This window comes from Anas platyrhynchos, chromosome 4 (genome assembly GCF_047663525.1).
Source record: "Anas platyrhynchos isolate ZD024472 breed Pekin duck chromosome 4, IASCAAS_PekinDuck_T2T, whole genome shotgun sequence".
Taxonomy (NCBI): domain Eukaryota; kingdom Metazoa; phylum Chordata; class Aves; order Anseriformes; family Anatidae; genus Anas; species Anas platyrhynchos.
Genome location: NC_092590.1, coordinates 66,231,753 through 66,246,470, shown reverse-complemented (window position 1 = coordinate 66,246,470; position 14,718 = coordinate 66,231,753). Strand labels below are relative to the sequence as shown.

Below are 14,718 nucleotides of genomic sequence, written 5' to 3'. Positions count from 1 at the left end.
AAAGGGGAGAGAGGGAAGTAATCTGTTCTTCAACTAAAGGGTAAGTTGAACCAAAACATTTGCCTTCAGGAGAGCTTAACAAGATCGTAGAATCATAGAACCTTAGGTAAGTAAGCCCAAGGATAAAAAGATAGAAAAAGAGAGCTGGTCATACAAAAATAAAAGTGTCAGGGAAGATGCTATCATGTATTTACAAGGAGTTGAATTTAGATGGACATGGGAGGACAAGCTCTCCTCACTTTTCAGCTGTTTACTACTTTTGCTGGCTGTCAGAAGGGATTCCTAGTACAAGTTTCACTGCAAGAGGATTGCTGCAGACACTTCCTCCTCACTGCCTTGAAGACTCATCTCTGGTTGAAAAGTATTTCCAAGTGCTAGCCTGAATAAACCTCGACTTCATTTGTTCAGAGTAATGATGACATCCAGTGGCCACCAAGTTAATCTCAGCCTATGGGAGCAAGATAACCTCCTACAGATATCCTTAAACAGATATTCTCTTTACATAAAGGTATACACTAACTCTGCTCTTGCACCTGCAAGTGCATGACAAAAAGCACTATAATTATTGGGCAAGAGTCAGCTTCTTGTACAAACTCAAAAAAAGACTTTTTCTATTCTATCTCACTTTGAAAACTTATAAATAAAATATACAAAAATTCCTAAGCATTTCCATGGCAATCAAAGAAACAGGAAAACAGCATGAATAAATGTATATAAAGAAAGGGGATGGGATGGGATGGGAAAACATGCATAAGCACACACAATCTACTCAAGCTGTTAAAACCGATTGCAACATCTACCAAACTCACACACACTCTTTTAAATGATATGGAAGAAACCATTTTTAAGTGCTTCAAAACAAAAAAAGCAATGGTTCTGCTTCCCATTTTCATAAGGAATTCTGTCAAAATACCAAAATACTGCTCTTTAAACATGCTTGTGTTCTTTCACAGAAAATGTCTGTTGCATACTTACTTTCCCAAATATCTCTGGCAGCCCCAAAACTTGCCCAGTGAAAACACCAACACAGATGAAAATTGCTGTGACCTGACCCAATGAACCACGGATTTCCTTAGGAGATATTTCACTCAAATACATGGGAAGGGCACTCAGAGAAATGCCTGCAAAAGAAAGGTGGAAAAAACAGACAAACATAAACTAAGTCATAACACCTTCTGCTTACACCAAGTACAAAATGAACAGCTATTGAAAGGAGTCTGAGTATTAATCTGCTCACACAAGTGGCATAAAAATTTTCAAATAACAGAATTACATCCACAGATAATATGAATTACCTTGTCTGCATCCCTAATTACTTTTGCACTATTTAACAGCCATGGGATTGATTATCTCTGTTACACATCTACAGTGATGTGTGTTGGCTGCTATCTGAAGAGAAGCAGCAAAGGTTACTGAGATGAGAATCACCAAGAGAATAGATTTTTCGTTGTTGTTTTTAATTTGTTCACCCCAAAGGAAGCAAAATGAAGTTTGCACTGGTGCAGGTAAGGAAGAAAAAACAACATATCAGACACAGAGAGCAGACAGTGCCAAATGAAACATTTTCACTGTGAAAAGTATTAGCAGATTTTCCTCCAAATACAGGCTTATAACTACAGCAAACTTTTGACAGCAGGCATAAAATAGGGGCAAGAATGCTGCTCAAAACCAGGAATAAACAAATTCATGACCATGGTTAGCTCACTGACCATACTGACAAAGCTCCAAACATTTGATCATCTGCTGATGGTCTGAGACAAAAATTGGCAGCTAGCACCAAAATTCCCCATAAACTGCATATTGCAAGTGAAATACACATCTACTTTCAAAGAACTGTAGTTTGTACTTATAGACAAGATAGCCAAAGTTTGCCAGAAATGCTCAGTGTTGCAAAAGCCAAAACTTTCCATTGCTTAACTTCATGTTAAGCAATGAAATACAGAGAGGATAAAACCACCTTATTCCATCAAGTCTGTCTCCATATTAGGTTAGTACTTCTAACCATTTAGAAATCTGTAAAGCTGCTGAGAACTTCACTACCAGGTGCAAGACTACTCTGGTGCAGAGGTGCTTCCATGATTTACTTTTAATTTGGGAAGACAATGTTGCTAGGAGTGAATGGTGATGTTCCAAATGTCCTATTTAATCCTACCACTATTAGCATTGGATTAAACAACTTCCAAACACACAAGAGCAAGAAGCTTTAATAAATAGACTACATCCTCCTAATCAATGAAATGATTTTCATTGCATATTCTATAGGAGCTGATAAAGTAAAGGGGAAAGAATTAGGGTGGACACCAGAGGCTGGGGGAGGGAATGGTTATGTGTAATGCAAGTATTACAGGTATGTACAGCATGATAATAGCTTACCTGCATCGACACCCATTATAATGCGGCCCAATATGAGCATTTCAAACGATCCCGCCAACAAAGAGAGTGACATCAGCAATGCGGCTGTCACTGCAAATACATTATTGAGCAGCAGTGTACACTTCCTAAAAGGAGAAGATACTTTATGTAGGTACCAGCACCATAACAGATAAATCTCATCATATTCCAAGCACATTAGGCTATAATTCTTATATATTCATAAATAAACTCCAAAAGTGCTTAACAAACTGTGCCTTGTAAATGTTGTATAGAGTTCCAAAGCATAGCACAATCCTATACCTAAATGGATACAGTTCCAAACCTATACCACGGCTTTAAAATAAAAAATATCATAGTCAACAAAAGAGCTGTATTTTGAAGGCATGGCAATTAGCAATCCTACACATCCTAAGAACCTGAGAGCCATGCCTGAGACTCTCTATATGAATAGAAACAAACATATTCTGAGTAAATGAATGTATGTAGGAACCAGCAAATGTACTTCAAATAGTAATAAGCTAACGTAACAATAGCCATTTTTATTCCACATATTGTTTTTACCATTTTAAGAACTTCTAAGCACTGACATTATTTATGTCATTATAATCCATCCATAGCATCCATAAACCCAAAACCCATGACATTAAATAGATACATGGAAGAAAATTACTACTTGTAATTTTAAGAAAACACACTTGAAGTGGGGGTGGGGGAAAGGGACACATGGCAATAAAAATCAACCTCTTTCCAAAAATGTTGAAATTAACCAAAATATTGATTTATAATTTCAACTTTTTCCAATTTTTGACTTGTTTCATTGTATAAGAGTCAATTTGATTTTTTTTTCAAATCTCTTTTTTTTTTTTTTATGAAAAAATATTCCTTTGTTAAAGAAAAAAAACACATACACAGAAAGACACGAAAATATATTTTTTAAATTTCAGAACATCTCCATTTCCCATTCATATTATTCCAACAGCAGTATATCTTACAGTTTTCATCTTACAGAACCTTCTGCTCAAATTTGAGTACTCATTAATTCAACAGTGACTCATAAGTCTCATAACTTCTCCAGAAGGAAATACTTTATAAAAGAAATAATATGTATGATTTCATGGTCCTTTGACTGTCAAATTCAAACACAGACATACTATTTCTCTGAACTTATGCAAGAAGCCTGGGTAAAGATGTAAGATCAATAGCTCTGATGCAACTATCTTCCATTGAAAGATTAAATAGAAAACCCACCTAAAACTCAGAAAATCACTGCTACCTTATACACATCTTGTTGTTTCCCCACAAGTGGCTTTTTGCTAAATTACAGCCTGTAGGTGAATGGCTGGAGAACCATTATCTTCAGGTTCAGCCCTACAAGTGACTGAAAAAACTTCTTGAAATTCCCCGGCAGAATCACAGCCATCGCTTGCAATGTCTAATGAAGATGTGGTGGCCTCTCTACACTACATCACATTAGCATTGCTTATGATATAACACAGGACAAAACATAATTGTTTTCACAATAATGTGGCAAGAAAATGATCTAACCTTATATTTTCCATCTATTAGTCACCTCACTCAGCTATATGTGGTAAAGCAACAGAGCTTTGTATTTACCAGGCTTTCAGTCACTTAATTAAGAACAGTTTTGATTTTGCTCTTGAATTACAACTCAATGCTGAAGCATCAAGCTCCATTCAAACAACATATGAAGGAACATATCAGTTATCAACTGATTTGATAACAAAATGTACCGGCAGACAAACATCACTGATTATGTTAATTATGAGGAATCCATTAACTTTGACAGTAAATTATGTAGGCTGACAACACACCAATTTTATTAAAGAACTAAAGTGGTATTAAATTTTTAAGTATTTTCAATGGATTTTCACCTTCTCTATGTTTCCACTTCCATGTAAAATAACAGGAATGATCAGAAGGGCTATCTACCCCCCTCCTTTTTTTTTTTTCCAGAATGAGTAACAAACCAACACAGTGGTCCATGTTGCACATTCTTCTTGAGTTCAACACATAGCCATCAAATGGAAATATCCCAGCCATTGAACAAATGATCCAACTAGTTACAACAATTAATATATTTTTAATAGTAAGTATATTGAATATTTATGTTTTAACTTTCTTTTTTTTTTAATTAAAAAACTGCTTGAACACTGTTTGAATGAGATTGCTTGAGATCAGACAAAGAAAGAGATACAGCACATTTAAAGTACATGTCTGTATAACATAGCTGTCAAGAGAAAAGTGCTGATTTTGCTATTTGAAATAGGCTTTTCAAATGGATATAGGGCTAAATGGATAGAGGGCTAAAGATAATAAATAATGTCAAAAAATGGAAATAAGTCAGGTCAAACAAGTGCTATACATTCATCTGGAGTTGTTACTTTCTTCTTTTACAACTTAAAAAAAATAACGGAAAAATATAACATCCTTTTAGAAAAGGTTGGCAACAACCACTTATTCTATGAAGCATGCTGGAGAATAGGAAAAAAGCAAGGATGGGCAGAGGGAAGCTGCTATGCACTGACCCTGACCCCTTTTACCACCTGGCCCCTCACCAAAGAGACTCAGTATAACCTGTGGTTATCAAGGGTGAGTAGAGGAGTCTGGAGTAGGAGGAAAGGTGTTTCAATATTTACCTTCTTTTTTTCCTAATACCTGATCAGTAATTAAATGTTTATGCTAACTGGCAATAATTTAAGTTAAATTCCCCAAGCTGAGTCTGTTTCAACCATGACAGTAATTTGTGATTTCTCTTTCTTATTTTTTTGACTCATGAGTTTTCTTGCTCCTGCTGTTCCTCCTGTTTCTCTCCGACAACTTGTCTAGCTTGCGGGGAGTGATGAGCAGCTGAGTGGGGTGCTCAGCTGTCAGCTGGGACCAGCCCAGCACATCTATGAACAGAAATAACCACTTCTCATAAATAACCACTTCTCAAAAAAAACAAACAAAAAAAAACCCTCCAGATTCCACATGCTACCTTGCTTTACTTCCAATCAGGTCATGTTGTATTCAGAATTGCTACAATCTTAAATTAGCCATGCTTTCCTGGTCACATAGGCCAGAACTGTATTAACCTAGACAGAGGGCATAGGAAAAAGAAAAATGAAAACAAAACAAAAACAAAAACAACCCTTTTATATCCTGCTTGTATAACTCAATACAAACGATGTAATGATACCACACTTCACAGAGTACTGTATCAGACACTTTCCCTTGGGAAACTCCAACCAATATCATCATATAACTGTTTACCACACTTACAGAGTGTAAGCATACAAACTTCAAAACTAACCTACCAGAAGAAAAGTCACATACTGGTGCATTGGTCAGCCTAATCATTTTCACAAATTGATTGACCAAGCAATTGTCAAATGGCACAAGAAACCCAATGAAACGTAAATATCATACCTAGCTCTCACATAGCACATTTCATTTCAGTCTTGCTGAAGATTATAGAGCACATCAGTAACCCTATTTTTGTAAACAGGCGAATAGGGAGTAGAGTCGAGTCAACCTAAAGCTAAATTTCAAAACAATGTCAGAGCTAGGAAAGGGAACCTGGATTCAAGTATGAGGACACCCCCACACACATACTGCACTTACAGGCATGCAGACAGTCACTGTTTTGTGTGAAGACCCCTGGGTTGTTTCAGTTGAGAGCAAAAGGAAATATGTTTGGGGAAGGGGGAGGAGGGGATGGGGAATTATATTTCTATTAATGTTCCTTCTTCTGCTCAAATTCAGGATTTTTTCTAGCCCAGAGAAATAAAGCATTTATGCATTCCAAAAGGAAGATGCAATCAAAAAACTTTTGATTGTTTGAGCACAGAGCAGTTTTTCACAAGCAGCTATATCCTAAGCCAAACAATAAGCATGGCAACTTATTACCAAAAATTGGTTGTCTCTTAAGGTTGGCTATTTGTTCTGCTGCAGGACTATAATTTCCACTTCTGTGCTCAGTTGGAAATAGTTGTAAGAGATGAGCAATTTGCTCAGTAGAAATCACAGTTTCTATAAGCATCCCAGTTGAGCTGGACAATTTACGCATCAACTTGACACAAACAGAGCTTATTTTTGAGTATCTTGAGTATCTCCTCCTTAGAACTGTTTTTTTTTTTTTTTTTTTTTTTTTTTTTTTTTTTTTTTTCCAAAATCACATCTATCTTGTGATTTCAAAGTTGTAATTTGCTCTTATGATACTGTATAGTTCCACAAAGGCCAGAACAGAATCCTACTGACTCTATGACCCCCACAGCTGCAATAATTTCAGTTTTAATTAGGGATTTGAATTAATGATCTGTTTGCATAAAACTCAAAACTAGGAAAATGATAGAATTTTTAAGTTTCATCAAAAAATTATTATTTCCTCAAAATATAATAAAGACTCAGTACAATAAAGACTCTAGAAGCTCACCTTAGGAAGCAAATATGATACCTTATACAAAAAGTATAGTAAGGAAGCTAGGTTTTTAAATAATGAACTGTCAAGTCCAGTAACAGAACAAATACTGATCACTATTTTAACTATGGCAGATAACTTGAGAATAAAAGAAATGGTAGCATTACCAAAATAATCCAGATAAATTCCTTTAATTGCTTCAGACTCAAAACAATTCACTGGGCTAGAAGTAAGGCCTTACACCTCTTTTGCAAATTTCTCCCCAGCAGTGGCTCAAGCAATTCACTGAGCATATCTCTCAGGATGTTTAGGATGTGCAACAGCAGCTACTCTTCATTAAAAGACGAGAATTTAAATTATAAAGTGTCAAAACCACATCTGAACACAGGACTTCTGCTTATGTGGATGAAGGCCCTCTTTGAAAATTTTGCCCTGAACCTCTCTTGAAATAAGTAGTGCCTAGCAATCTGGTAATCTGAAAACCGTGTTATTAATCTTACAACAATACGAATCAAGAGTGCTCTTTTTAAAGTCATACATTATTTTCAACTAATATTTTTGATCCCCATAAGTACACTATTCTGTGTCAGTATAAATGGAGCACATCTTCATCATACACACAGCTCTCTAACTTACACTTAAACAATTTAACAACATATTTCATTGTTCTGTCAACATTTCATAATGTGCTTTACAGTTACTGTAGTGATATGTCAGTCTGGTTTCCCAGACCAGACAAACACACTGCAACGTGAACAGCAAAACCAAGAGCCACATTTGATGAGCAGCCTTTATCCAGTGTCTCTGAGAGATGCCATTCCTTATCTCTAATCAAGTACTCTTATACCATATCTATGATAAAGCTGTTTTCATGGTTTGACAGGGATAAACATAATAAACAGGGACAGAGCCTCCAAGCTTTAAAGCTCTGCCCTGGAAATACAATCTACTCCCATCAAAGCAGTATTCTTACAACTGACATCAATCACCACTTTAACAAACTTTCACACAAAACCATTCTACTCTTCACCAAAAATCAGTCTTCTGTGAACTTGTTTTTTACTACATTAATTTAAAAAAGAGCAGACTTAGTGACAATTCCAGGAATTAAACAGTCTGACTAAGGGAGAGTTTCATATATTCAATAAGTATGTAAAAGCCAAATTGATGAATAGAAAAAAGAAACTGCAAACCTTAAAAAAAAAAAAAAGTGACTACAAAAAACATTTATGAATTAAAATTCAAATGATGATCGAATGGTGAATTGATGGAATAGAATACATTAATAAAATTGGATAATAGATTTACAAAGTAGAGAGCAGTGACTTGCAGTAAGCGCAAAATGGAAGAATGTGTAACTATTGTTTGAGGTGTAAAATGGGATGTGGAAGAGTTGGGATAAAATATAGTGACAATTAAGAAAAAAAATCTAAGCAGAGGGGTTGAGAGAGACGACAAACAGGCTTGGGAGAGCACAATGTGAAGTGCATGATTGAAATAGTCAAATGTAGAATACAAAAAAATGAAAATAATGGAGAGGACTGCTTATGTTTGAGACTCTATGATGACCTTCTTAGGTGATTTAATCAAGCAGAGATTATCAAATGATATAGAATTTATAATTAAGAAAAAAAACAAATGAACAGTTAATATTCATATTATAGTGGCTTTTTATCTAGACCCTTCCAAACAGGGAAATTAAAAATCACTTTTAAAAGTCTTTGGAAAAAGGTATGAAATTGAAATTTGACAGAAGTATCTAGTTGCTACCTACTGCAAAAATGCAGACAAACCAGTAAAAACATTTCTAAAATACTGGTATTTGTTATAGTCAAGATTTGGTCATATGCTGCATTGCATAGAACAGGGAAGGTGACAACAAGCATGTGGAAAAATAAACATGAACTTCACCCTAGTCTATTTCTTCAAACTATATTTTAAGTTGACAATAAGGATTAAAAAAAAAAAAAAAAAAAAGATTTTTATTACTGCAAGACAACAAATCTGGTTGAGAAGCAAATGAAGCAAATGAGACAAATTGATAGTTTTATTTGTGTAGGGTAAGATACCCAGCAAACTTGCAGAACAAGAAGGTGCCAACCCTTTCTGAAATCCTTCCTTTTATACGGTATTTTCCTTTTGCACTCTTGTCTATTCAACTTCCTTGACATCTGAACCCACTGTCAGTTCAGAGCAGATGGTTTCTGTGATTCAAATAATGCACAGTAAGGCCAGAGAAAAGAGTATTCATTTTACTCTTTGAAATTCACAATTCTCAGATGTAAGCTTTCATAATTTGAAGATGTTTTAATTTGCATTCTGGTAAAGGTAAAAAGAGTTTTAAAAAAATAAAATACAAGTAAAGCTTTCTAGAGAAGTTAGGTTGGCAACTGCTTTAGAAACCAGAAGGTTTCCAATACACTTACCGTCCGAAGAACTTCACAATTGGGGTAACAATAATGGCACCTACAAGGCCACCAATGGCAAAAATAGATACAGTTATAGACCAGAGGAGAGTCAGGGTGCTTTCGTCCACTGAGAAGCCATATCTTCTTTCCCAAGTTTCATTGTAAAACTTCTTGATGTACTGAAAGAAAATACATAACAATAATACATGTAAAAACCACCCTTTAAGAACGCTGCTTACAGAAATTGAATTAACAACAGTAGCTTGTTTGCAAGGACCACCTTTGCATTTCTATTGCCCTCCTCTAAAAAAGTGTACTCAACTCTAGATGTAACTGTACTACAGACTAACTGAACCAGTCACAGCATACAATGACATGCCAGTTAAAACAAGGTGGAAACACCAGTAGACATTAATGTAGAAGAAGCTTATAAAAGAGAAACTTCTTTAAAGAAAGGATGTTACAATTTAGGTTGCCAGTACAACATGAGCAACAGTTTGTGTTAGCCTTACTGGGATAAGAGCTCAGGCACATAATCATACCACCCACACATAGCATGGTGCTGCACATCAGCTGAGCTCCTCTGGCTGCTCATATACATACCCTTAACCTCAGGTAAACAAGGTATCACATCACACCCTAGCATAACATTTTCTGGACAAGCTAAACAAAACTGCACTCTAGCACACATCATGACATAAAATATATATATATATATATGCTTAAATGCTAAGTACGGCTGGTGAATCAACAAGAATTGTACTGCTTTTTCATGGATCTGTAATGATAATAACCTTGGGGAGGGGGGAAATGGAAGGAAGGACGGAAGGGAGGAAGGGATGAAGGAAAAGAGCCACATTTGCGTGTGGAGTGGGAGGAATTAAATTAACACTATCCACTCATTTCTACACACGTACCACAATGGAGGTAGTATCTTTACAGTAGTTTTCACATTTATTGACCCTTTTTTTGCCTTGCTGCCATTGTGCTTCTTTCAGAAATCTGTGCACGTACATGGAAAATACTCCAGGTGTTAAGCTACCACAGAGAATCACAGTCTTTCATGGAGGATTTCAAAATCTGTTGTATACTTGTTCAAAGATACAGAAGATAAGTTATTCACAGGTTCAAAACGGTGATACTCTAAGGGTATCAGACAGTTTTGGGTAGTGAAGTACTGGGTCCAGTGTGCCCACGTCAGGCTCACTACCCATGATGAAATGTCTGCCCAAAAGCCATCCTCTTGGGGCTGCCAAATGGCCAAAAGTCAGCAGATCTCCACCTCTGGCATTAGGATCTTGTCCCAGACCATACTTCAAACACAGAACTACAGTGACAGGGAGAGAAATATAGATAATAAGACAGACATTTGGCTCAGCTGAGTAGGCAACTATACGGTATTTATGAGCACCTGGGAAAACAACTTAAACTTTCTGACTTTAGCAACAAATTCTAAATCCCCAATGAGTATAACACATGAAATCTGCTTTCTGTCTTCACACCAAAAAGATATTTGTCTGTTATATTGCATGAAAGTCACATTAAAATTAAGTTATAAAATAAAACCAGGAATGAAGACCAGTTATGAAGCAATTTATCTCCTGGAATTTGTACTACTTCGGTGGCCTGTTCCGATTCATATTTAGCTTATGAAACTCCCTGGAAAATTTTTGATGATACTTTAGAAGCTATATAAGTAGGAATCCTTTTGGTCTGCACTGTGCTCACTGTGAAACAACATTTATCATCTCTATTTTGTATTTCAGTCCTAAATTACAGAGCTTGGATCTGCTCAAAATGAAGTGCATTTTACTTTTTTTTTTTTTTTTTTTTTTTTTTCCAAAGGGGCAGTATTGTAAAAATGAGTGATGCTATAGCAAAATCTTTAGCATAAGTTTAGGAAAAAAAAAAATAAGTGAACTAAAAAAATGGGGTTTTATGGATTGAGATAAGAAGGGAAGCTGCATCCACTTTTATGTCTTTATTGTGATAGTGTAGCACCTGGAAGCCATAAAAAATCAGGGACCTATTAAGTCAAACAATAAAAAATAACACTCTTCTCCCCCCAAAAAATCACAGCCAAGACAAATAACTGTTAGAAGAGAGAGGCAAGAGCTGACAGCTGTTGGTTTCATACTAATGGGGAAAAAAAAAAAAAAAAGCCCATAGTATCAAAAAGAGATAGTTTTGTTTGAACTGTTAAGAATCACAAATCACTTCTATAAATAAGTTATAGCTTCTCCCCTTCACATTTACATAAACTGCTTTTTGAATGAAGTACAGGCTGCTAAACAAAATAAGCAATTTCTTTTCAGTATTGAAAAATGTATCAAACATGAAATCAGACACCTATGATCCAGATATAAATCTATGTGCCAGACAAGTGGTTTCTCATTAAAAAAATGAAAACCTGATATCTGGGTTCTCCTATCTTCAGCTAAGTAGGAATAGAGAAGACAAACAGTTTTCTCCCATGGTAACTTAATTTTAAAAGGAAAGGGATATTTTATTTCTTCCATCTTATTTTATATGCTTCTACACAAACAGACATAAAAAAAAAAAAAAACTTGAGAGAAAAAAAAAGTCAAACTGGTTCTTGGTCCATTTCACAATGAACAGAATTTCACAGTGAAATACCAAATAAATCTGCCCCTAAATCAAGTAATAAATCCTCTCCCTACTGTACTCGGTATATATTTAGATTCTGATATCTTCTTGTTTATTTGAAATTTGTATTTGATAGTAATGAATACTAACACAAAACATTTTTAGAACACTATTAACATTTCTTGCTAATGCTAATGACTAAAAATAGTATGCAAATTATTTTCCCCTTGTGTTATAACTAATTTTCTAAGCACAGCTTTGTTATTTATAACGACACATGAAATAACTGCAAATATTCATGAAAAGAAAGCACAAGCTACAGCATTCAAGTATAACAGACAAATGTGCCAACATGTACATCACCTTTGTCTAGGTTTCCACTGCCAACAAATGGGAAACTATTAACACATAGAAGTTTGAGGTATTGCACATGAAATGAAAACCTAAAGCACAAAACAAATCAGATCCAATAAATCTTCTGAGTTCTGTGGAAAGGCTCCTTTGGGATTTCAATCAGTTGTCTGAATAATGCTAACTCTGTATATAAATTTTCTAGGTCCTAACCAAAGCCTGCAAGGAATGATAGCATTCCAACAACATTCCAACAAGTGATTGTTATCAGCTACTCTGGAAGGATTGATGCCATGACCACTGCCCTGGGGAGCCTGTTCCATACCCAACTATCCTCTCAGTGGGTGAAGACACTTTTCCTAACACCCAGCCTGACCCTCCCCTGTCACAGCTCCATGCCATTCCCTTAGGTGCTGTTGCTAGTCACCAGAGAGAAGAAAAGGGAAGAGGTTGTGGCACCAAGCCTTCCATAGTTCAAGAAGTGTTTGGACAACTCTCTCAGACACATGGTCTGATTTTGGATGGTCCTCTGTGGGGCCAGGAGTTAGACTCAGTGACCCTTATGGGTCCCTTCCAACTCAGGATATTCTATGATTCTACGAGCTCAGCGCCTGCCTCTTCACTCCACTTGTGAGGGAACTGCAGGCCACTATGATGCCTCCCTTCAGTTTGCTCTGCTCTGGGCTGAACAAGCCACAGGTCTTCACCAGCCCAAAATTTCACTCAGTACTCAAAGTGAGACATCACCGGTGCTGAGGGGAGAGAAAGAGAAAGACAGGTAGTATATATAGAGTGATTTTTCTTGTCTCTTTAACTGTAAATACTTAGAGCAAGGGAAATGAAAAGACAGCCTTAAGAGAATTAAAAATGATTTGCCAATAGTTACAAGGGCCACTCACAGTTAGTGACAGTTATCCAATGGCTGTCACAGTCAGCTATATATTTTTGTAATAGTCTCACTTTCTCAGTATCAGCTCTAAAAGGAATGCAGAAACACAACTTCCAGCAGGAAGAAGGCAAGAAGGGTGTTGCTGCCAGCATGAGATTTCACGTCCTGCTCAGAGCACAAAGCACATCATTGTTCTGAAGACCTTGCTCACAAGTGGTCCGTGGAATGCATTTTAAAAATGCCACTTGGAAAAAAGCAGCTTCAACATTTAGACAATTAAAATCTTAGTTTTCCTACTGCTGAATGTTCCCACATGTTTTAATAAATTCTGATAGCTCTTCATAGAAGTCAGTGCAGACTTCTAATGCTGGGTTTCTCACATGGTCAAACACCACGTGCAGGGGAAAATGCACCTGTGACTGGCCATTGCATTTTCCCATAGAAAGGTGGGGGACTGAGTGGGAACTGATCTTTTCCCATCTCTGCACTAGTCAGTACAGACAACTCTGCTCTGAGCAGATCTGGTGCATTACATCTCTGCCTTGCAACAAAAAGGAAGTTGGACCAAGCATACCTTACAAGATGATTTGTGGTAAAGTTCCCAGCTGAGAATTGCAGGGGTATTCCCCCGTGGTTTGATGAGCTGGCACAACTTCAGCACAGAAAGGTAATGTACACAAGGATTTACAAATACAGTTCATATCTTCAGCCTTAAATGAACTTCCCCTACACAGTTCAGCAATCATGCTGACATTTCAGATCCAGTTTCCTGGAAACATCCCATATTTTAGTCAACAGTCGTGATCAAGCACTTTCTAAAAACCTCCAGAAGCATCATACAGTGCCTTCTCTAAGACTGAGGGACTTTAGCCATTGAAAAGAATTGTACTGAAGCAAATAGAGGCAAAAGATACCCAACATCCTACACAGAGATGCTCACTACAATGCAAGCTGTAAGCTGCATATGACCAGAACAAGTTATTTGACCTACCAAGTTTAAAAATCAAAGCTTACAACTTTTAGGAGATACTGCACCCAAATATAGTCTCTTTTAAGAGTACTGCTTATCTACAGGTAAAAGCTGTTTCCCTTATATTTTCCTCAATTAGCACACATCAGTGTTCCTAAAGGATCACCTCATAGCAGACTGATTTGGTGATGCATGGCCACACAAGGGGAAAACAGATAGGGCAAAGGTTCCTTTTCTTGTGCTGCAGGAAGCACAGCACTAGTACAGCTCATTTCTCCTCACCATGGCTAAAAACAGAGCACAGACTCTCCTCTTCACCCTGGACAGTGTGTGACAAAGACAGGGAGGTGTCCTGTCCTAGGAAAATAGATGACAGAGCCTGATTCTGGGGCTAGAGAGAGGACCGTCTAGTTCTCTGTTTTTTTGCCACACTGGTATTTTGCTCTTGAACCACACAGCCATGTCTGTCTTTTCAGTAGGGTGTATAACTAGGACTACTCTTTAGACCTACATGATATATGGCTTAGCGTGAGTAAGGAGGACACTATGTTCTCAACTGAACACAGCAATATGACACTGGAAAAGGGCAGACTTCATACATAACTGTCAACACTACATCATCAAGATCATCAACAAGAGCCACCAACATGGTGCCAACTTTCTGTCCAAAAACCACAGTAAAGATTTCAAGCAAAAATAG

General features: G+C 36.7%; 1 protein-coding gene across 5 annotated transcripts in view; it reads right to left on the bottom strand.

Annotated features, from left to right (window-relative positions):
• The window catches only part of SLC2A9 (solute carrier family 2 member 9), a 127,024-nt gene that overhangs the window by 81,419 nt on the left and 30,887 nt on the right, over window positions 1-14,718 (bottom strand). For all 5 annotated transcript variants that reach the window (XM_027457389.3, XM_038178145.2, XM_072037778.1 and 2 more), the window contains 3 exons: window positions 9,220-9,380; window positions 2,374-2,498; window positions 976-1,121 (listed from right to left, as the gene is read on the bottom strand). In XM_027457389.3, coding sequence (XP_027313190.1) covers window positions 976-1,121; window positions 2,374-2,498; window positions 9,220-9,380 — 432 coding nt within the window. The remainder of the gene's footprint in view (window positions 1-975; window positions 1,122-2,373; window positions 2,499-9,219; window positions 9,381-14,718) is intronic.